Raw genomic sequence first — 23,640 nt, forward strand, 5'->3', positions numbered from 1 at the left:
GCTGCTGCCGTTTGGATGGGAGCTGGTTGCCAATTACGAATCGGGAGCCAGGGGTGCTGTGGGAAAGGGTTTGCTGAAGGTTGCGCCCGCGCTAGCAATTAGTGCTGTGCAGTAGGAGCAGAGCTGTAGCACCGATTTTCTGGTCCTGAGGACCTAATGTCCACATGAATGTATTTTTGAGGTGTTGGACTAGGTCTGGTTTGGTCTCACATGCTCCACTAACAGCTCGAGTGCCTGGGCTGTGCTCCTGGGAGAGCTGCTCTGGATTTAGTTACACCCCAAAGGAATCCCATTTGTGGGCTCTGAGGCAGCACTGTGCGCTGTTGGGAGAGCTGCTAATCTGGACTACAAATTGGTGTAGACGCAGCTGTTGAATGTCTTGTCTCTTGAATAAGTAAATGGACACGGTAGGAACAGGCTCTTGGCAGAAGTGGCAATACTAATTCTGACTTACTAAATCAAGCTAAAATCAAGGTTCACTAAGAATATCTAGTAAAAAAAATCTTTTAATGTTGTTGACTTGGCTTCAGATACAGGAGAGAATGAGGAAGCTCCTTCTGGGGCTAAAACAAAAACGAGAATCAGCATTAAAACAAGAGGGTAGGATGCCAGAAACACTAGTGCAATCACCTCTCCAAGACAGCTGTAGATATTTTGACATAGCCTGCGATGACTAAGCCACTAGATTCAAGCAGTGCCTGCGTATTGAGAGCATAAAGCAGTTGTAGTCTTATACCAGTGTTCTTAAATGTTTTTATTTAAAAAAACCCCCACTCCACCCACCTTAAAATTAAAATCTAATTACAAGAAATGAAGATGGTTCCTAAACAGTCTCAGTTGGAGGATGTGCTGCCAAGCTGAAGGCTTCATACTAAGTGAACTATGTTACGGTGAGTGCGTCAACTTAAAAGGGGTAATAAGGAGACTGTAAAGAAAAACTAACTGAACAGTTTCTTACCCGATGTGTTTACTACAGGCCCGTTTTTTAAATGCTGTCACTTAAATAAAAGTAACAAATTTCTGCTTACTGAGCTATGTTGTTCAGATGTCTCATAAGCAACAACTCCTACAAACTTAGGGGACTAAGAAAATTAACTTTGTTGTTTTATTGAAGGGGAAAAGCCTTTTAAAAAAGTAATTTTAAAGTACTGTGTTGGTTTTTGTATTCAATATGACAGTCTATCATACCTTGACTTTGCAGCCAATAATTACTTTTTTTTTAACCTAAATCTGGGATTAAGGAAGCTATAAATGTGGTTTGCTTAACAGGTTCAAGTTAATTCTGCATTAATTTGAATGTTGTTGGAACTACACTACCAACCAGAAAACTTCTCAATTCTGGTTAAGCACATTTTGCTCCTGGTCATATTGGGTGCTTAAAGTGTACTTAAACACAGCTTGAGCTGGTTCGGATTTGTTAAGTTTTCCTCTTCTGTCATTTCATTCTTCTGCCCCTGATCTGTATTCCTGCCCTCCAGCACAATGTTACTCAGAAATCTCTCATTCTCCTGCACCGTCAGGCCAGCACCTTTGCTCTCTGAAAACATGTTTTTGCAATTTCTACAAATCATGGAAGAAAATTACATAATCTTAAAAGCTATTGCTCTGCTCCCTGCATTAAATATTCATATTTGTACCCTTCTATTTCCATCCCCTCTCACAAGCCATTCGGCCCAGACTGACGGTACCTTCTGTCATCGGGGTCTGGGAGTCCTGGCCAGCGTTCTCAGCGGAACAACATGAAGTCCTGGCAATCTTTCACTGTCATTTTAGGAAAGGGATTAGCTCTTGAATTGTTTTTACATAAATACCAAGATGATCTTAGCTTTTATATGTTGGTGCTTGCTGCAATTTTTTTCCCTTAAACAGCAACTCAATGAACAGATTTTTACAATTTGTAGCTGCTCAATCATTTTGTATGGCTTTTTAATCTCTAGAGGCCAGATGGAAGCGTGATCCTTCAGCATTGCTTGTTTTGCATAATGTAGGGATTGGAACTACATTTGAATAGCACATAGTCAGAGATGTGTAAGTATATAAATATTTTTCTTTTCCAGACATGTATTTTCTCATGTGTTGGTTTGGTTTTCTTTAATGACAGTTTTCTACCGGGAGAATTGTCACAACGAAGTAAATGCTGTGCCCTGACAGAAGAGTCTTACACAGAAGAAAACAATGATTTTGGTCAAGGAGATTTGAGAGAGAAACTGTCACTCAAGTGGTAAGTTTCTGAGACAGCCGATGACTTTCCTTGGTTTCAGGGCACTGATAAAACTACAGTTGGACTGATGTGGGGTTTTTTTCTTCTTCTTCTTCAGCTTTATTTCCAGCTCTCCTATAATCCTAGCTTTGATTTTAGTTGTATTTATGGATTTATTCTCTGCTGTCAGACTGCAATCAATTGATTGAAATCCATAAATAATAAACATCAAGTTTCAATTTAAGGTGTAGTACCAAGATGCTATCGGAAGAAGTTTTACGCACTTGAGCAGCTTTTTATAGCTAACTCCCTCCAGAGTCAAATCCTGATACGCTCCTAGCGACAGGAAGCTAATGGCTTTCCCGCATGTTTGCTGACGCCCACATGACAAATCCTATACGGCAACCAAAGGAGAGGACGCTGGTGCACCTGTTTGTGGAAGGGTTACATAAAGTCCTGCGACATATTTTAGCATCTACCAGTAAGCTGAGCAGCTTGACCTGCTTTGTGCTTCATAGGATATATGATATTAAATTAACAACAAGAAATAGAAAAGAAAAAAAAAGACATACTAACATGAAAAAACACATTTTATTGCACTTAAGTTATAAGAAAATAAAATTTCTAAGTGAATCAAACCATAGACACAATCCCTTTAAAGGTTGTTTTCCTCCATCATGTCAGGTTGTTACATAACTAAAATTAACCAACTGGAATCTGATTGTTTTAAATCAGACTATAAATAAAACAAAAAAAAAAGGAGGAAAAAAGATCGCCTAGGATACAGTGTTAAACCACTTTCACAGTTCAGCTTGAGTTGTGGCTCTTGGAGAATGAGGCAAACCATTTGACTCTCCCATTTCTCATTTTGTTTGCATGTGACATCTTTACAAAAACGTAAGTTTTTGCTCTGTCAGTTCCTCCCAGCAATAACTGTAACAGTTGTTTTTTTTTCTCAAATACTGTAAAACACTAAGACTGACCAGCAACTTTATTTTCATTTTTGTATTTTATAGTATTTTTTAAAAATTTTGTCAGTTTCTTTTTATGTATGTTCATTCCATTCACCACAGCCCTCACAAAGAAAAATTTCCCCACAGAACAGGCTGCAATAGCTTTGTTCTAAGGAATGTGTTTTAATTTTTGCCCAGAAAAAAGAAAATAAGCTTTGCACACACACTCAATTCTTTATTTGCAGGCAAACTTCACTCTTTAATTGTCTGAAACTCTTCCACTCTCAGCCTCTTAGAGGCACAGTTGGCTCAAGTTTCAGTGGCAAAAAGTCTTTTTCTGTAACCAAACTAGAGCAAATTTGGAATTCAGTCTGGGACTAAAACGTCACAGCAGAAAAAAAAATAAAAAAAAATAATTTGCTTTTCTTTCTTTCATTTAGCAGCATAAATAAGTTTGGCCACTGGGAATACAGTACAGGGGTGGGACAACAATCCCGTAATTGAAGACCTACTTCTAGCACCAGCATTGCGAATTAAATCCATCAGAGGACTCTCAAAACCCAGGACAACTTGCCACCTCAGAGCAACTTATGCGTTGAAGAGTGTAGATGGAAGCAACAGTAAATAGATAAAACAGAGGCTAATACTGTGATTGACATTGGCAACGGTTGGCAAAAAAAAGAGGAATAAAAGAAAAAAAAGAAAAAGCTCTGATAAAACTGTACAAAACAATTCACAGTAATATTTTAGCTTTTCCACACCAGGAATGGACTCTTTGTTTTTGTTTTTTTCATTGCAGATGCTCTCTAGTTTTTGAAAGTCAACCAGTGACTGCTCGCAGAGGTTGGAAGGGACCTCTGGAGGTTGTCCGGTCCAACCCCCGGCTCAGAGCGGGGCTAAGGGACAGCGCGTTGCTCGGAGGGGCTGCCGGAACCCAGGGTGGCCCAGGGGTGCACGAGCAGGCTCGGCTGTGCAGCTTCTTTGAAGATCTTTGTGGTAAAATAACCTGTTAACAAGAACTGTAACAATTTTTTTTTCACCTCCAAATTGCTCAAGGAGCAGTTGGAGGAAAGTAAAGAAATAATTGCACCTGGTTTCATTTCAAAAGTCGTATTTTTGCAAAGCTGCCCCGGTCAAAAGCGTTGCCTTTTTATGTGACGAGACAGGAAATGCCTCTCTTGTCAGTTACAGTTTGTCATCTTTGTCTTCTCCTTCGTAGTCTGTAGGTCTTTAGGATCTGTTGCCCCAAGCCAACATCCTGCACCACCAAGGACAAGGGATTTTTTTTCCTTTTTCTTTTTTTTCTTTTTTCTTTTTTTTTCAGGGGGAGGGAAAGGAGAACATCGTCTACATGTTTGGACAAATTCATCTTTCTGCCCTTCACTTCATATCCACGTCAAAGTCCAACACCAGCAGCTTTGTTTCCTCAGTCCCATTACGGCTCCCAACCGCACACACTAGCTTTGTGTTAGAAGCTCTGATCCGCCACACGACGCCTCCACTTCCCCCGCTCTCCAATGTGACTAGATTTCGGATAAATTCACCCGTTTTCAAGTCCCAAAGTTTTACAGTCCCATCATCTGAGCTGGTAATTACAAAGTTCTTGTTGAACTGTAAACAGGTCACCGCACTCTGATGCTTGTTGGGACCTGTAACAGCAAACCAAAACATTTTTATTTGTAATTAGAAAGCAATGTCAGACAGCACTGCATACAGAATAAATGCCTAGCTATTTGCATATAGCTGTTTCTATCTATTAGATTTGTTAACTCAGTTTTCGTGCATTAAAAGGTACAGGTTGTGCTTTCAAAAAGTGAATGCAGGTATAGAAAAATTCCCCACTATTTCCTCCTTTGTTACAGTGATCTCCTTTTGTTGTATACAAACAGTAGGGAAACTGTGCACGTGGACATTCATGAAAATGAGCTTAACCATCCAGAATGAGGTGACCGCTGGAAGCGTTTGTCTCCAAGTCCCTTTGAAGTGTTATTATGAGATTACTCTAACCGTAAGTATTGACGGTTACATACTGACGTATAAATATATACTGTTAAAACGGCAGAGTCTGCTTTACAGGGAAGTTTAATTTTCTGCTCCAGCCAGAGATGCTGCATATGATATATGGGAATGATCTAAAACCTTTTTTGTGGGGAGACACAAAATAATGTGTTGGTGTGCACGATGCCTCAGTGGCAACTGTCAAAATGGAAACCAAAATCTCTCTTCTTAGTGAAATGAAGAAATCATCTTCCACTCATTTCTCTTGATGTATTGCAACAGACAGTGTACTTGGCCTCCCGATCCAATTAATCAGTAGGCTTTGAAACATCCAAGCGACCCCTAAATAAATACGTTGACGGACTATTTTGAGATGTCATTTCCTACATATTTCTGTAGCTTATTAGGCTAATATACCCGTAGCAAATTGCTATCAGTCCAGACCATCTGCCTTGCATAATAGGCAAGTTATTTGAATAGATTAGATTAAAAACATTTTGTTCTCATAATGCAGAGAAAGATCATACATCTGTCATCAGAAAAATATTTAAGTTTTAAGCAGTCCGTGCTTGTTTCTTTGTATGTAATTATTTTCAAGGTTTTTTCATATAGAATCTGCAGCACAGATTACTGCAGGCGGCTTGAGTTACATAGACGTAGTTTAAGCTCACCTTGCAATGTCTGTAAACACTGTCCTGTTTTAATGTCCCAGATTTTGACTGTAGAATCGGCATAGACACGAGTATATTGTCCTTAAGTTCCATTCCACTTGTGAGAGACTGGTGGCCTGTTAGTGTGTGAATGCAGTTGCCTGTCTCCACATCCCAAACTCGGATGGAAGTGTCAAGAGATCCACTCACCACATGGATGCCATCGAACTACAAGAAAGGTAAATCTATTACAAACAATTACATTAGGATCTTACGAAGAAGGCTATTAAGCATTTAATTCACCAAATGCAACATTAGATATTATATATATTCAGAAACTGCATTACAGAGTAAGAACTGCAGCACAGGAAGTTCCACCTCAACATGAGGAAAAGCTTCTTTACTGTGAGGGTGACGGAGCGCTGGAACAGGCTGCCCAGAGAGGTTGTGGAGTCGCCTTCTCTGGAGACCTTCAAAACCCGACTGGACGCGTTCCTGTGCGACCTGCCCCAGGTGATCCTGCCTTGGCAGGGGGGTCGGACCAGATGATCTTCAGAGGTCCCTTCCAACCCCTACCATTCTGTGAACTTGTTCTAAGTAGAGATGGCCACGTTTGATACCAGAGCAGGGCGATGCATGGCCAGCATAATTTCCTGTTGTAGACATGGGCTATGAGGCACATGGTTCGAGGAGCAGGACTCTGAACTGCTGGTCTTTTAACTCTAATACAACTCCTTTAAACACAACAGAATCCTGACTACACTGCAGCATGTAACAGCACGAGAATACAGTCTTCCTAATAACGATGTTAACAAGGCAAACCTGCTTTTCAAAAGTCAAAGGGACTTTAAGCCGGAGAAGGGCAATAATGTTAATCTGGAATCATCTACACAAAGGCCAAAACATAGGAAAATGAAAGACATGTAATTGAAAAATGCTGGGTTTAGCCATTTTATAATCATAATTGTGTGCAGTAAGGAACTTGAACTTCCTAGTTGTTGTAGGAATGTACAGGCTAACATGGATGTCCAAATTCTTGGATTTTTCTGGGCATGTATTGTATATAAAACAAAAATATGTGGAACATGGACATGTGGAGAATATATAGAAGTGGAAAGTAACTTCAGTGATAGTGACAATGACCTAAGAGTCCAGAATTCTCAGAAAAGGAAGGGAAAAGAGCAACAGAATAAAACCAGTGGTGCTTCAAGGAGGAATACTTCAATAAATTGAGACTTCCTTCCCATGAGGTTTTTATGTATCTATTCTCTGAGGGGAAGAAGAGTTCAGGAGAGTTGGCACTTTCTTAAAGACACAAACTATCCTTGTGTGAAGGAAAGATAGGAAGTGTAGTAAATTACCAAGACCCACTTGGCTAGAGCACAAGGAATTGTACAAAAAGTAGAAACTAGATCAATAGACGTGTTTAAAAGAGCACACTGGGACAAAATCAGAAAGGCAGGACACAAAACAAGATAAAACTAGCAAGAGCCGTTAAGGATGATAAAAACACTAGTCTGTAAAAAAAAAAAAAAAAAACGAACAACCAACAAAACCGAAACACCAACAAAAAAAACAAACAAGAGGAAGGCCAAAATGAAAAAGCTCATTTGTGCTCAGTGGGAAGGAAACACCAAGTGAGGCCAGCTATTGAACTTTTTTTGCTTCAGTCCTCAGCCATCTGAGTGTAGGCTCACAGCACTAACACCACTGACAACTGAGCACAAGCTTTGCTAGGATGGGGAAAAAAAACCCACATAAGGCAAGTAGTTTTAAGACAATCTCACAGACATCTGCTGCTATCTTTGAGAACCCATGGAAGACAGACAGGTTTCAGATGGCAAATACAATTCTTTTCTTTATTGAAGGAGATGATGATGGGAGATGGGGAATTATAGATTGGTCAGCCTAACTTCAACTTCCAGAAGGAACTAACAGATAATCAATCTGGTTCTAAGCCCGTAGCAATGCAGGAAGTAGCAGCAAACATAGATTTGTGGGGGAATGATCTTAACCAAAATGGTTTTTTTTTCTGTGACAGAGTAAAAAGCCATGTGAAACAGCAGATGTCTTGGTTGTATTTTCACAAAGAGGGAGGCAAATTTGAGGCAGGGATACTATCCCATTCAGAACTTTGTTCACAGCATTATTAGAGATAGCAGAAAGAGTTCTGGGGGGTGGGTCTGGCATTTAGTATTTTCATTAGGATTTGGGTGACATTTGAAATGGCAGAACTGACCCAAAGCAAAGAGTGTAAAAGCCAAGAGAAAATTGCGAAGACCTGAGCTTGGCAGGGAAGGAATGACGGTACAGCTGCAGCCTGGGAGAATGAGGGCTGGGCAGGAGTCTCTGTTAGAGCTAGGGCAATCCAACACTACTTGTCTGGTATCTAATCATGGCAAAGAACGAACCCAATTAAGGAAATTCAACTACCTGAGACCACGTCTTTTTCTAAAACCTGCAGAAAACTGTCTTCAATCTCTACAGTCAAACGTGGTTGAGCAGGGCTCCTAGGTTCAAAAGAATGGAGAGAGCGACTGGCACATACAGACCAATTATCTGCTGTATGCATTGCACTTCTGGTGAAAATATACGAATAAAAGACACTCTAGTATCCAAAATAGGGGTATGCTATATAAGACATAGAAAGTAACTTTTCGCTTCTAGTAAGCATTGATAAGACTTTTGACAGGAATTTTGCATCCTGTTTTGGGCACCCTGCTTTCAAAAGAGAATGTAGGTTAATTTGAGTTCAGATAAAAGGATGAGGAGTGCTAAGTAGCCCTGCAGACTTGTTGGGTGGAAACACTACAGGGTGTTTTTTCCTTCCTAAACAGAACTAAACCAGATTGACGAAACAAATTTTGAGTTTTTTCCCCCTGACCCAGATTAATTGTATTTCATGTACAAGCTATTCAGGAAGAGAGCTTTCAGGCTGGGCATCAAGACAAACTTTACTCTGACTGATATTGGTACAGTCAAACAGGTAACGGTTTGGACCAGTGGTGGAGCTGTTATCCATGAACCCTGAGAATCTGTGGATTACTTCAAAGGCAGCTGAGGAAGAGTAAGAAAACACAACAGGGTCAGTTAGTCTTCAACTGCTGCATAAGGATCTCTGGAAAATGTCAGGGGGTCTACAAATGGGGAAATACTGAGGTATAATAGAACCTGCCATGGGGCGGGGATGACGAGGACAGGCTGATTATTCAGCCCGATTATTCTACTTACTGGAGTGCTGCCTTTTGGGGCTGCTTCAGGCCAAAGGGCAGGAGCTTGCCATGCAATTTTAAAGAATCTTTCTGTCCTCAAACTGTAAGCACCTGCAGCCTCCTGTCCCCCAGAAATTTATTTCAGAACATCAAGTTTCATTTACAGGGTGTAAATAGTATCAGCGTGTAACATAACCCAATTATTTGATCCATTATTACTACAGTATCAGAGTGAGACATGAATATTCATAAGCCAAAACAAGAGCCGCTGGTGAAGATAAGGCAGAATAACATATACAGTTCCCAAACTGCCCTAGATGAAATGGAACCTTCAGAATATTTTTAAGAGATAGGTAGGTAGTACAGCCTTTTTGACTTGTTTGCTGCTTGTCTAGAGAATACTCCTCAGCATATGAATGTAAGAGAAGGGCTGGAGGTTTTTAATAAATTTTACTACATATTTTGGGAAAGGAAACCAATTAGGTATTTTGTTCATATTTTATCTATTATGGCAAGATGCACCTTATGAAAGATAAAATGTCTCTAGCACTGAGCTTCACTTTCTGAGCCACAAAGCAGAGTAGTTACATGCCGAATGCAATTTCCCGATTTTGAACTGTCTTTGTTAATTTCTTTTTCAAGTCCTGCCAGACTGCAGCGAGAACAGGCACAAGCATGAAATTAATTTCTTTCGCCTTTCAATGCCTGGAAGTGATGCTTTGACTCTATGAATGAACAAGATGATGTTTTGGGTTGGTAAAGGTAAGAGCAGCCTACGTGAGGTCCACGGGTATCTTTGCCAGCGCAGTTCTGCTGAGCAGTCGGGTGACTGGTGGGCAATAGAGCCGTGCCACAATACTCTGCACCTACAGTGACATGTCTCAGTTGACAAAGCCTCACAGTTGCAGATCTGGCCTCTACTCAGAGAAGAGGAAGTAGAAGGCTGGGGATTTACAGCAGAACATTAAAATGTTAGGTTCAGCCTTACTGTGAATTACAGTTTGGAGCTGGAAGATGAGACTACAAAATAAGGATAGACAGATTGGCATAATTCAGAACGTTAATCCAATGGGGGGGTGGAGGTGGGGGGTGGGGTGTGCATTTTCAACTACTGTATCATCTGATTTATTTAAAATTGTGACATTAGAATTTCTCTGCGGAAACCAAAACCGTAACTCAAAAATACATGCAAGATTTAAACAAACAAACAAACAAGCCAACAACCCAGAAAAGTACTTGGCTTGCTGGTGTAGAGATTTAAGCTTTATTGTACTGGTGCTTTAAAAAAAAACTCCTCTAAAAATATCTCAGTCTCTAAATTAAGACAACATCTAATTAGTGTTACAAAATGGAAGAGGGGGCTATCACAGATGCTTCTATATTCTTGTGGCTTGTATAATTCTGGAGTAGGTACCCACAATTTAATAAACAAGGTGAAATAAACTGACTTTAAATGTTACTTAAGGAAACTAAAGCAGCAGATGAAAATCACATACCTGTAATGAGTAGACTCTGTTAGTATGCCCTTGCAGCGTGTGCAGACAGGTCTCTGTCTCTGGATCCCACACTTTGACCATAAAATCATATGCACCACTTACAACCCTTCTGCCATCATACTGAACGCACCGAACTGCTGCTACGTGGCCCATCAGAACGTGTAAACACTGGCCCGTCTCTATGTCCCAAACTCTCAGTGTAGCATCTCGAGAACCACTGACCACTCTGGAGGAACAAGAAAAGCCCTCCTGTACTTAGCATCAGACATAGAAGTATTAAAACAATTAGACTTGGGTAAAAATCAGTTAGGAGTTTTAATTTGGGACACTAGATAGCATTAGTCCACTAGCCACCAAAGATCTGGTTTGGCATGACATTTTATTAGGGTTGCAAATGACTCGATTGTTTGTCTGCCTTGCTCTGCTCGCCTCCTCTGATCCGTCTATCTGATCTCATTAGCAATCAGTATTTAAAAAGGCACTTCACTCCTGAACAGCAAAATGATGCCAGGAGAAATGATGTGGACTGTTGTATCTATCTATGAGAGCTTATGAATATGCTGAGCTCAAGCCAGTGCTATGAGCATTCTGTTTTAATGACTGAGATGACTAATTATAACAATTAAACAAAAAATATCTTTACAAGTTTTACTTTTGGTAAGTTAACTTTTATTCTGCTTGATTTTTTTTCAGTTTATACGTTTAAAAGCTTCTTTAGGCAAGAACAGAAATTAGAAGGAATTAATATTAATGGGATTGATAAAGAAAAACCTCATCATTCTTCAAAAAAGAAGAAATGAGACCAACAGACACTCTGTCAACAGCTCCGTACCACAGCCAAGTAAAAGAGCTTTGCCAATGTTTGTTGAATCAAGACATGGTTTACTATTGTAGAAATTATGATATCATCGTTTAAAATTTTAGTAAGATACTGCAGTGATGACACTTAAAGAGTCATTCTGTAAAATGAGTAAAAGTTTGTAGCACTGACAAAAAGGAGAAATTATTCAGAGTGTAGGAGACTGGATCACAGCGTAACAACGAATTAGTTTTGAAATAACGTAGAATGTGACTTTATAAAGTACATGACTCAGTTTTCTGTTCTTTAATTAGTACTCTTACGCTTTTGCTTCTATTAATCATCTCCTCCCTTTTGTTGATTTGAGTGTGAAGGCTTCGCCTGGCTTGCATTTCACTCAGTGCTGGATGAGGTACCCAAGTTTAACAGGCATCTTCTGTGAACGCAAGCGTAAATGACAAGCCAAACCATGGCTGCCGCTTTGGACAAAGCCTTACCTTTTCTCGTGGAGATGCATGCAGCGCACGGTGGAGGTGTGGCCATACAAGGTGTGTATGCATTCTCCAGTCTCGGCGTTCCAGACTTTCAACGTTCGGTCTGTAGATCCGCTGATGATGATATTGTCCCTCATCTGCGATGACCAGACTCCGCCTGTGTGCCCAACCAGTGTTCTCAAACACTGAAAAGAAATATTTTGCTTAGTTATCCTTTTAACGGAGGTGAATGGAAGCTTAAGAAGAAGGAATCTAGGAGGTAACAATAGTCTCTCACAGCAAAAGCTGGAAGACCGCTGGAGACTGACTGCTTTGTGATCGAACTAAAAAATCCCACCTTTTAGAAAATACTCATCAAATTTCTGTCTCCATTGTCAGTACTTTGACTAGAAGGAATTTTCCCTATGATCTTCCCCTTGATAAACTAAACTGTCTTTCCAAATTTCTCAATACAGGGCATGTTTTGCAGCCTTGAGTCATTCTCCTGGCATTTTTCTGAGTCACTGCAGGTTTTCCAATAGCGTTCCAAAGCATAAGTGTTAGAACTGGAGAGAGCATTCGCTTAGTAGCTTTCCCACGAATCTATAAACCATATACTCTTATTTTGCTTTTCTGTTTCTTTATCCAAGAAACATTGCATTCTGTACACCGCAGCTACAGCATCAATACTGTAAAGTCACGTTTCAAACCTTTTTCAGATTTTACTGTTGCCCTGGAGAGAATCCCACACTACACAGGCACAGCCTACCTTCTTTGATCCCAAGTGCCGGACATGGTTTCTCACCGTGCAGAGACAGTGTTTGCTCACACCTACTTCTATAAAACTTCTGTCACTCGGGAGCAATGGCTTGTCTCCGTCTCTCAGCCCGTATTCATTAACAAGCATTGACTCTATAAGCCTTCTCACCAGGCAGCAATAAGTGCTAATTAGCACAGACAAGAAGAGATCCTTGCAAGACCCCTCTAGAAAGATACTCCATGAAGATTCTGATTTACATTAACAACACGCTCTCCGTAATTACCCACTTTCTAACCCATTTAAATATGTGCCATGTTGATTTTGGCGTTGCTCTATTTTCTTCAGTCGTGTCATGGGGATACAGCTCGCAGTGCACATAGCCATCTATTTCTGCACTATTATCTGTCAAACCTGTAACTGCACGAGAAAAGAGGTCAAGACACTTTGATGATCTCTTTTTCTGTAATCTAATGCTAAGTGGCATTAATTTCCGTGGCCTTCCTTGAACTGTTAGTTGACTCCTCTTGATGTAGTCCAATATTTTTTATCTGAGATAATGTATCCTAAATACTCAGTCTTTCAGTTTACTCCGTTTAAATATTGAGGCATTTTAGCTTTCTAGCCATCCTTTGGATGTTCTCTTTGTGCTCATACCTTTCAAAAAAACACCAATCTTACCTCACAGGTTACTTTAGAAAAACAATCCTCAAATACAGATTAGCTGGATCAACTCTAAGAAAGAAAAACTGTAACTTTGGTAATTGTTGCTTAACATCCTGGTTAGTTTCTGCTGAAATTAACTGTTCTATTATCACTGCATGCTATCTTTCCATTACATGAATTTTCTCCCAAAATAAATATTTTTCTACATCAGTGATAGTATACTAATAATTGCTGTTGTTAATATCCTGTTCTTTCTAACATCCTTTAAAACGCCTTGCTTTTTTACTGTACATAGATTTCCTGTTCTTCAACAGTTTTTTGCCAGCCTTCTGCAATTCTCAGCTCCTAGCGTAATTCACTGCTATCAAACCCATCTTTTTCAGTTCATAGTCGTTTTTCACTTTTACAGTTCCCATTTCTTTTTTCATTTCAACCGATTTGCTCACATTTTAAGAAATCATCCTTCTAAAGCAGCAAGAACACAGAGTCCTTATTTTGGGCTTTACATCTGTCAAGGGGATTATTTAGTCGTGTTCATTTGCACAAACCAACCTTTAGGGTTTTTTGATTTTATTAATTCTTCGGCATCAGTAAGCATGAGGGCTGATACAGCACTATCCCGCCTTTCATGTACAATTTTTGGCTCTGTTACAGGTTTGGGGTAAATAGTCACTCTAGGATTTGTAATTACTTTACTTTAAAAAAATTACTGAACGTGAATTGTTAAGTCATGCTACTGTGATCCGGTTTATACATTTAAAGGAACATTTTGCTTTTGAGAGGGTGGTATGTACAAAGGATGTATTTTTCATTTGAGTTTAGGCTGCCCTTTTCAATTAAAAAAATGTAAATTTCAATATGGGTTCCTTCATTAGACAGTTAGGGAAGCCAGCAGAGGCAGGGCGAGGCTGCCTATCCCTTTTAATTTCATTCTTCCCCACAGTAGTATTTACAGTCCCGTCAAGGATCTTGTGGGCATGCAAAGACAAATGCTTAATACATTCAGCTTCAATGTTATAAAGTGGATACCTTTTACATCTTAAGCGTGTTACGCTCAGTAACTTTCCTGCTGTTCATGTAACTAACTCTATCATTACAACAAAGCTAAGTAGACACAGTACTAGAGAGAGAAAGTACTGTTTCCCTCAGGCCTTTTCTATATCCTTGGAGCATGGTCAGTCAGTCACCTCAAAACAAAAAAAATCTGTGTGCTGAGTAGCTGTGATGTTCTAACGTGAGTGAAATGCTCAGTACTGTCTTTTTGATTGCACATATTGTTTTGCTTCTCCAAGCCAAAATTAAATTATTGAAGCTTATTAAATTCCTGCCTGAGCTGGATCTAATTTAACAGGAAATATTTAAACCTAAAGCAAGTTACTGTTTTGGGTTTTTTTTTGTTGGCTCAGCAATATAGTAGCTTAGAAGGAAAAACAAACTCTCTATTTGAAATCAGAGCCGGTAAAATGAACACCCCATTTCAATACCTTAGAAACAACAGAAAGAATGCTAGAAGACAAGTGAGAAAGGGAGATCCAGAGGGGCAAAAGAAGGCTAAATTAAGATTTAAGGAATGTATCTGTCCAAATTCTTTAGAATCCACGTCACAGACGACTCCACAAGAACAGAATTGCCAAGAGAACAGGGATATATGCCGATGCTAACATGAGGAGCATTGCAATTTCACACCAAGGTGACTTTTTTGAACTAGACTAGTTTCTGTGTAGGAAAAGATGACCCAAATGTTTACCTGTATTTTTTCTGATTCTTGCACCAGACAGCACTAAAGACCACCCTGCGTCGCGGTCTGATGGCACGGCAGCATTTTGGACATACCAGTGCTCTACCTGTAGCTCCCTTCCTAAGGGATTCAGAAAAAGAGCCAACTGACTCACCTTGCCTGTAACCGCTGACCACACTTTCAGTGTGTTGTCATCAGAGCCGCTCACTATTCGGTTCCCGCAGAACTGAAGGCATGTGATCACGTGGTCATCATGGCCTTTGAGCACCTGGCGATAAAGAACATCAAAACATACGGTCACAATTTAACGCAAGAGATTAGAGAGAAGCAGGAGAAACAAAGTGCTCTTCTGATTCATAAATTATAAAATGCTAGAGTTGCTTCAGTAATAACAAGGCCCCTTAATCCCATGTGTCAAGTCCAATTTACTGCCAGCTGGGACCAAAGAAGGTATTTTCCTTCTTCCATGGAGTGATACTGCATCGCTTAGCCAGCACGCTACAGTTATTGTAAGCCTCCTAAAAGCACCAGGAAAAATCACTAATACAAGTAGGCTGAATGAGTAACTGGACATTGCTCAATTCCTCTCCAGTTATTCCATCTATTTTTTAGTTCTGTTTTTTTTTTCCCCAGACTTCTACTTTTTAAGAGTTATTTCAATCTTGAACAAAAACGATGGGGTTGTATTAGTGGCTGCATATTTGTATTTCGGTGGTCAAGGCTAACTATGTATCTTTTTTGTTCCCCTTGCCAGCCAAGCATTGTAATCTATTAAATGCCAGGCAGCACCAAAGTGAAAAACTAGAAAACCATTAACTCAATTAAATACAAACAAAAGCGATAATTTAATGTGCTGGAAATGTGGATTGCAATGTTGCTTGATTTGGGAAAAACTGCAATTCAGTGTATTTTACTGCAATACAGCAAAAAAATCCTTATCAGAATACATAGAATGAGGCATTTTTTATTCAAGAAATCTTGAACAGTTTTCAAGATGTTCATCGAAATGAAATGGGCGTTTGGATAATGCCTGAGGCTGTAATTTTAATAATAATTCCAAGATAACTTGATGTGGTGCATCAAGGCAAGAAATAGAGAGCTGTTGCCAGAGATGTACATAAGTCACGGCCAAAGAAACAGCAGGATATAGCCATAGGTTTTCCACGGGAATTTTTTTGTTCTTATTTTTGTTATTTTGTTATACAGTAATCTACAAAACAGGCAAATTGCCTTAAAACGTTAAAAGGATATTATTTAATATGGGTTTTTTCCTGTTTCCGACTGCTCGCTCAATACCAGGTTTGATTAGAGAGCCGCTACTTTATTTTACAAAAGGTTCGAAGTATTGCCTCATATCTTTGTATTGGAAAAGGTGTAATGATAATATATCAGTGTCACTGAAACACTTCAATACTTTAAAAAACAAAAGAATCTTAACACAGAATGAAGTTACTGTCTCATACTGCTCAATTTATAAGAATCTGTGTAAAAATAAAGCACGAAGTGATCACAGAATGTGGAGCATTTTTATGTTGCGACATGGCCCAGCTCTACAAATATATATATGTTTATATATATATATTTTACATATGTGTGTGTATGTTTAATTTTAAATATCAGTATCGCCAATGAAGTTTCTGATATTGTCTGTCTCAAAGACACTGGCATATACCTAGGGATTCACCAGACTGTACAGAAATTTTTAGAACAGCAGTGCAAGAATTCTGCTGTATGAAGATTCACATTTTGATTTGCTAATACGGGGCTCAGGCATTAATTTAAACCCAGGGTAAGCTAAAATACAAATTTTTGGCTGTAACAACACATTGCTTTTTGTGCACTGGCTTGTCCAAAGGAAAAAAAAACCTACGAGTTGATCCTGCTTTGTTGACGGCACCGTGCGCATAGCTCAGAAGCTTACCTTAGGCGATCTGAGCTCTCCTCGCCGCCAGTTGGTATCAATCCTGTGTTGTCTAATGTAGGCGCTTTTCCACGGACTGTGTATAAAGCCTGGTTTTATTACTTTCCTCCTCTTGATATGTAACGGTTCATCAATCCCTGAAATGAATTTTAAAAAGCGGGAAGGGGAGGAGATGAGGCCACTCCAAAGCAAACAACTTGTCTCCCTCCCAACTCTGTACAGTGACCGCAGTCCTTAAATACTGCATTGACGTAGCAACCTCCCGCCTGCCAGTATTTGCACCGGGTGTCAGTGACACTGCCTTGCTCCTCAGCTCTTCACATTACATCTTTCCTCATCTTTTAAGCATAATCATTACTGTCGTCATGGCTGAAAGTGCTCTAGTTCATCATTCCTTCCTGGCAACCTACTTACTAGCTTGGTTCTGAATCCCCCTTTCTGAGGCAACAGAGCAGAATACTGCCTTTTTCAGACGGGTATTGTCCAATGACCTCCAGAACCACTCGGGCACTCATTTTGGAACCCTTCAAAAAGTAAATCTGTCTGTCTTTGGTCTTCCTCTCCGGTAACCCACTTCATTACCTTTAAGTAAGTTCTCTATGACTCTAGATACTGGTGAGCTCTTACTTCCTTTTCTTGAGCCAAAGGGTTGTGTGCTTTTGGCATTGACCTCTCCTGGCTGGAACTGAAGTAGAGGTACGCCCTTTATGGAACTGACACTTAAAGCAGCAGTGCATTGGTTTAGCCTTGCTACTACAGATACATCCTTTTTTTACAGTTCTCTCACCCATCTCTCTTTTCTGTACAGCTCCCCTCTCCACCGCATCTCATTACTAGCAAGAGTCTTGTCTCTTGCCAGTATGTGGATTTCACTCTTCTACTTTTAGCCCCTTCTCTGGTGTCTCTGTCTGCAAGTCTTGAATTAACTGCTCCTTCCCATTACCGAGCACCTCACTACATCTAACCAGTACTGTCAGACCAATGCTGTTTTGTTTGTATGTGCTCCCGTGCCTGGCCACCATTATTTTTACTTCTAAGCTCACAAATGTAGGCACGTTCCCCTCTGAACCTTCTCCTTTTTTCTCATTCTGGCCTCCTAATGCATCTTCACTGAAATTTGTAAGAGGTTGAATCTTAAGTCTTAGAGAAAATTTAAGAGGTTTCAATTGCAGAAGAAAACTAATTAATTTAGGTACCTTTACAAATAGCCAGCTACATTCGCACTGTCATGTTTTTTTTAAAGTCTTTGCATTGACCTCTCACAAGTTCTTGCCTCCACACTCTGGCCAGGTCCCCGTGCTTGCCCGTGTCTAAGAGGAATACGTGCTCTGAGATCACATGCGTTTGCTCTGCACCCCAGAACAGACTCCTTGTTCATAGAATTCTCCCTAAAAATAAAAAGCTTACATTCTTCATGTGCTCAAGTATGCAGCTACTTTCCTGGGAGCCTTTTACTGCCTGTCCGTATTAGTGCTGAACCACCATCTCTGATTTGGCACGAGCAGACAATACCCATGGGACTTACGTGTGTCTGCCTCTAAGCAATTGAGTTAGCACCTTCTCCCCCTGCCATGGGCCATTTTTCTCTCAATTTTCCTACAAATGACGTGAAATTACAGCATCCCTTCTACCCAACCACTGAAAGGGCTTTTCCTCCATCTTATTTCCAAGCTGCAAGACTATACTCCTATCATTTTTACTTCTCAGCTCTCACTTCCTTTGGTTGTATTTTGAATAAAAATAATCCTTAAAAAGCAAAAATAATTGTATTTATTTTAAAAATATACACCTAGTATACTTTAGAAATAGGATGTTCAAACTTAACTCTAGTTTCATTTCTGGTACTCCATGGATTATTTTTGCTTCTTGCTTTCAACAGAGATACACACCACGTAGCTCAAAGCATCCCTAGCAGTAAATTTAAAGTCACCCGAATTGCCTCTGTAGAACTGTAAGCTTATTAGGTAAATGAACTGCACTTTTCACGACAGCAACGCTTTGACCATTACATCCGTCTTTTTGCTCAGCCTTACCCTCCTCTTTGCATTTCTCTCTCCAGAGAAGATTATCTTCAGCCAGAATTCTCCAGTAACGACATGTCTGGGCTGCCTGCAGAAGGTCCCTGGGTTCCAGGAATGACAGCACATAGAGTGCCAGCTGTAAAAAAGAAAAAGAAAGGGTATTTTCTGCATTGCTTTTGAAAGGAAAAGTAAACTCACTTGAAGTATTATCACACACCAGGAGCTGAAATACAGAAAATTGAAACAATACATTATTAAACCACCTCAGAAACTTAACAGAGCTACAGTTTATTCCAGTGGGCACGTGAAAGTGTCACAATCACCTTAAGTAACTAAATCCATACATATCACATCAGAAATGATTCTTGTATTCACAAGAGAGTAGATGTCAGCTGAAATCACTACTACCTTTTTAAAAAATGCAATCCACATTACTTTGAACCGTTAACAGAATTATTACTACAATAATTATGTCTGTTATTTTAGCTAACAAGTACACCACAAGTTCTTTTGTGAGTTTTACTAGAAAATATAACACTCACAATATGAGCAAATAGGAGAGTACGTTGTGATGAGTAACGTCACTCAGTAAGCCTGAATCCAGAAAAAGCAAACGCTACGTGCACCTGAGTTCAAAAGCACACTGCAGCTGTAGGCAAGGCAGCACACGTACCGCCCATTTTCCGATTAGAATGCAAACACACTCCTAATCGGTGTTACAGGGCGTTCTACGCACTGGGATGCAGGAGGATCGAAATACGTAACGTCGATACTGTACACAGTACGTTACTAAAAACATACAGGAAATCCCAATAAGCACCAGAAGACAAACAGAAGATTAATTTTTCCGTGTGACAAAATTAGAGGTTATTGGGAGACTTCAGACCTCAGCTGACTGAGCTGAGCCACGTAATGACCACAATAAAACACCTCAAATCTCCACCAGTATCTTCAGATGCATCGAAGTCTTAAGCAGGGCCAGAGGCATCTAAAACACCACCCAAAACCCAGGGACAGCTATCCTTAAGGGTGTGATGACCAAGTTCAGCTTTTCTACCTCACAGCAACAATACATCTCCCCAGTCATGGAAAATAAAAAGTACAAGAGGCAGGAAGGTCCCTTCCATGGCTACAAACTCTGCAGAAAGAACAGTATTGACAGGAAGTGATGCAGAGAGTTACGTACATGCTGAAACAGTGGGCTCTCCGTCAGTAAGGATGCAAAAGTTGTCAGGGAAATCAGATCATCCGCTTTTACTTCTGCTTGGAATATCTTTTTGTGTCTGGGATTTTTTAATTTAATTTTTAGCTGGAGTTATGATGTATATAAATAGGATCTGCTCTTCAGAGCAGCACAGACTGAAATTCAGTGAGGAAGCCATAACCATAGGCTGGTGACCTCAGCATATTTTTGATCTTATTATGTGAGAAACATTTACTTTGAGTAATCTAGACCAGCCAGTGACTGAGCGGGAAATAAAAATTCAGTATGCCAGAACTGTTTGCATTTTGACTGCACACACCCTCCCCACCCCTCCTTGTTTGCAAGTCCTCACCCACAGCTCACGTTGAGCACGTAGGACTCCACATTTCAGGGACCTGTGTCTTAAGTTATGCAGCAAATCCCATATGCACCCCGGGCCATAAAGCTGACGAATGGTCCTTTGGCCCCGACTCAGGGAGTCAACATTTCAGATCTGGTGTTGAGGCTCTCTGTTACAAGAGCAACAACTGTACCCGTCCTTTTAGACTTTCTGTCTTAATTCCTGGTATGTAAAATTCTTTAGGAAGTGCTGTTTCCTAACACACATCAGACAGTGCTGCATGCACCAAGACTCAAACATGAAAGAGATCCTTTCCATCTTTGCTGGATGTTCCTTAACTGACAGCAGAATTTGTTTAAATATCACTTGTCCTGTCTATACAGATACGGATGCTTGCTAAGATGGTGTTAATTAAAACCTGTGAGCCAACCTATTCCAAAACAGGTTACATATGGGTGACATTTATTTTAGACTATATTTATCTAAATTGTCATCAAGGGTCAACACAGCCCACAGTTGACTTTAAGATTAGTAGTGCATAGAAGATGACGTCCCTTTGTCTCAGCTCATGGATCTATTTTTAAGAAAAGGTAGCAAAGACCTAACCTTTGACTCAACTGTGGCTACTCTCCACCGCAATGTTAATAAAACCCAGTAATAAGCAGTCTCTTGCCATTTTCTCCACTCATACACAAGGTACCAACAAAATTTCTTTGGCCAATTTCAGCAAAACTCCTCGTATGTTGGTTTCTAGACCTGGTTTTCACGAACAAATAATTTCAATAATTATTTCAAAAGTCTCAGCAAGAAAACAGGAGTATTCACTTCAGATTAATTGTTTGACTGCATGCTTCCTCAGGAGGAAAGCAAACATTTTCTTGGTTATTCAGCTATTAAGTTACTGTCTTTGCATTGCTGAAAATGTTTTTGAAGAAAAGCTCTCCTGTCCAAATCGTCGTCATCTTCTTCTGGTTAGGTAATGAATCACTGCATTGCACCCAACAGCACTGGAGATAGCTACAGATGTTAATGTAGAGCGACAACTCAGGAGCGCGTGTTTTCACAGGATGCTGGCTTTGACAGGGAAGCCTGCTTACAGAATTACTGACCCTAACAACCTACTCTTGCCCCCACAGCTCAGTTCATCACCCACTACTGCAGCCCACGTCAGCGGTTGGGGACAGGATCACTTCGGAGATCTGGGTGAAGAATGATCTTCCAAAAGGGAGAGGAGATGGTAGAGTTAGCTCAATGGCGTTTTTCATTTGACTCTGTTAATATTGGTGACAGCGACTTGGAGTTAGGAAGCAAAAATTATTTAAGCCAGCTTCACTGGTGAAGTCAGCCTGTCATGAAGCTAAGGACTTGACAATATTCTGGTTTCAAGAGGCAAAAACAAACACCAAAAATAATTAAACACAAGTAGCTTACAATGGAGTCAAGAAACATGAATGAGAAGTAAAGTTTCACAGCTAAACAGCCTGTCTTTTCTGTGAAGAAATTGCTAAAACTGAAATAATAACATCATCATTAGTTACAGCATAACTCGATCACTGGTTGTACTTGAATTAGTTTTGACAGTAAATCATGCAAAGACAACTGAGCTGTGAGTTACTGTTATCAATTCTGTATGAAATTTCCAGATTTAATACGTGTAGAAGTGGCAAAGTATCTTCTGTCTACTCCAACTATGAAGTCTTGCTGCCTTCCTCCACCTCTGAACTAAGGCTGGTTTGGGTAGCTTCCCTAGAAACACAGCAAGCAAGCAGAGGTCTTACTAAGCTCTCCTTCTCCCCTGTCCCTTCCAGTTATGAAGAAGGCTGCCACAAGAAGGGCTTCTGTAAATACATGCCATGTGTCCTAAGCTGATGCTCATCACACAGATTGCTTCCATCCCTTACAAATGCTAATCAGCAACGGAAGGCTGAGACGCTTCCCAACTCATGAAGATGTGACAGCACATAAAACGAAAGAAGGGCCTTGTACACCTAAGTATTCAAAACCAGGACATACACCAGAAAAAATGGCAAGAAACAGAGATACAGGACAGTCTTCAGGTAGTAAGTCGATGTTCAGTTTTGGGCTCCTCTCTACAAGAAGGGCACTGAGGTGCTGGAGCGTGTCCAGAGAAGGGCAACGAAGCTGGTGAGGGGTCTGGAGCACAAGTCTTATGAGGAGCAGCTGAGGGAACTGGGGTGGTTCAGTCTGGAGAAGAGGAGGCTGAGGGGAGACCTTATCGCTCTCTACAACTACCTGAAAGGGGGTTGTGGCAACGTGGGCGCTGGTCTCTTCTCCCAAGTAACCAGCGATAGGATGAGGGGAAATGGCCTCAAGTTGCACCAGGGGAGGTTTAGACTCGATATTAGGAAGAATTTCTTTACTGAAAGAGTGGTCAAGCATTGGAACAGGCTGCCCAGGGAGGTGGTGGAGTCACCACCACTAGAGGTGTTCAAAAAACCTGTAGATGTGGCACTTCAGGACACGGTTTGGTGGGCATGGTGGTGTTGGGTTGATGGTTGCTGAAACACAGGAACCAAATATAAGCACCAGAATATCTTTTAAAAACTTGCTTTGTAGTGTGTTAGTAACTGAAGACTTACAGAGACTTCAGCCCTCCGGAAAATTTTCACATGGAAAACCCAACATGTCAAATAGACTCCAAATAACAAAACCATTTCCAATTCCCTGAAAACAAGCAAGGTCAGAAGTACCATTTCTAGATAACTAAAACACATCCATTTAATGGTTGTAGCAAACTGGCTTTATAATTTTTCATATCCACCCCCATATTCTAGTTGTGAGGACATCAAGAATTACTCTTCTATGGACAGCATTTAGTTACACACGGTTGAAAAGCACACACGCTGAAATCTGAACCTTGGTTTCTCTTTAACCTGATACCACATGATCTGATTTGCTGTAAAAGATTTACTGTAAGATATCGGCTTAATTAGGGTTTGGCTTCATCCTCCGTAAGAAGTGCTCTTCTGGGTTTACTTTTGGGTTTTTTTGGTAGAGACTTTAAAGCTCAGTTTATTTAAAATAAACTCAAAGACAATATTCACAAAAACTCCACCACCTAAAGCATTAAACTATAATGCTTGTACTTACAGGATAGTGTGCAGAAAGGTGTGCATCCCAAGAAAATTTTTGTGTGTGCGTGCCCTAAGAGAATTAGATCTCCCCCCCCCCCCCCCCCACCCCCCCCCCCC

General features: G+C 40.3%; 1 protein-coding gene across 1 annotated transcript in view; it reads right to left on the reverse strand.

Annotated features, from left to right (window-relative positions):
- Nucleotides 1–4,193: 4,193 nt before the first annotated feature.
- The window catches only part of LOC104620248 (F-box/WD repeat-containing protein 7-like), a 30,512-nt gene continuing 11,065 nt past the window's right edge, over nt 4,194–23,640 (reverse strand). Inside the window, 8 exon segments of the mRNA XM_010286410.1 lie at nt 4,194–4,802; nt 5,823–5,885; nt 5,888–6,029; nt 10,510–10,735; nt 11,806–11,987; nt 15,097–15,210; nt 16,864–17,000; nt 18,897–19,020. Coding sequence (XP_010284712.1) covers nt 4,534–4,802; nt 5,823–5,885; nt 5,888–6,029; nt 10,510–10,735; nt 11,806–11,987; nt 15,097–15,210; nt 16,864–17,000; nt 18,897–19,020 — 1,257 coding nt within the window. The 3' untranslated portion in view covers nt 4,194–4,533.

The sequence above is a fragment of the Phaethon lepturus genome, unplaced genomic scaffold (assembly GCF_000687285.1).
Source record: "Phaethon lepturus isolate BGI_N335 unplaced genomic scaffold, ASM68728v1 scaffold14814, whole genome shotgun sequence".
In the NCBI taxonomy this organism is placed as follows: Eukaryota; Metazoa; Chordata; class Aves; order Phaethontiformes; family Phaethontidae; genus Phaethon; species Phaethon lepturus.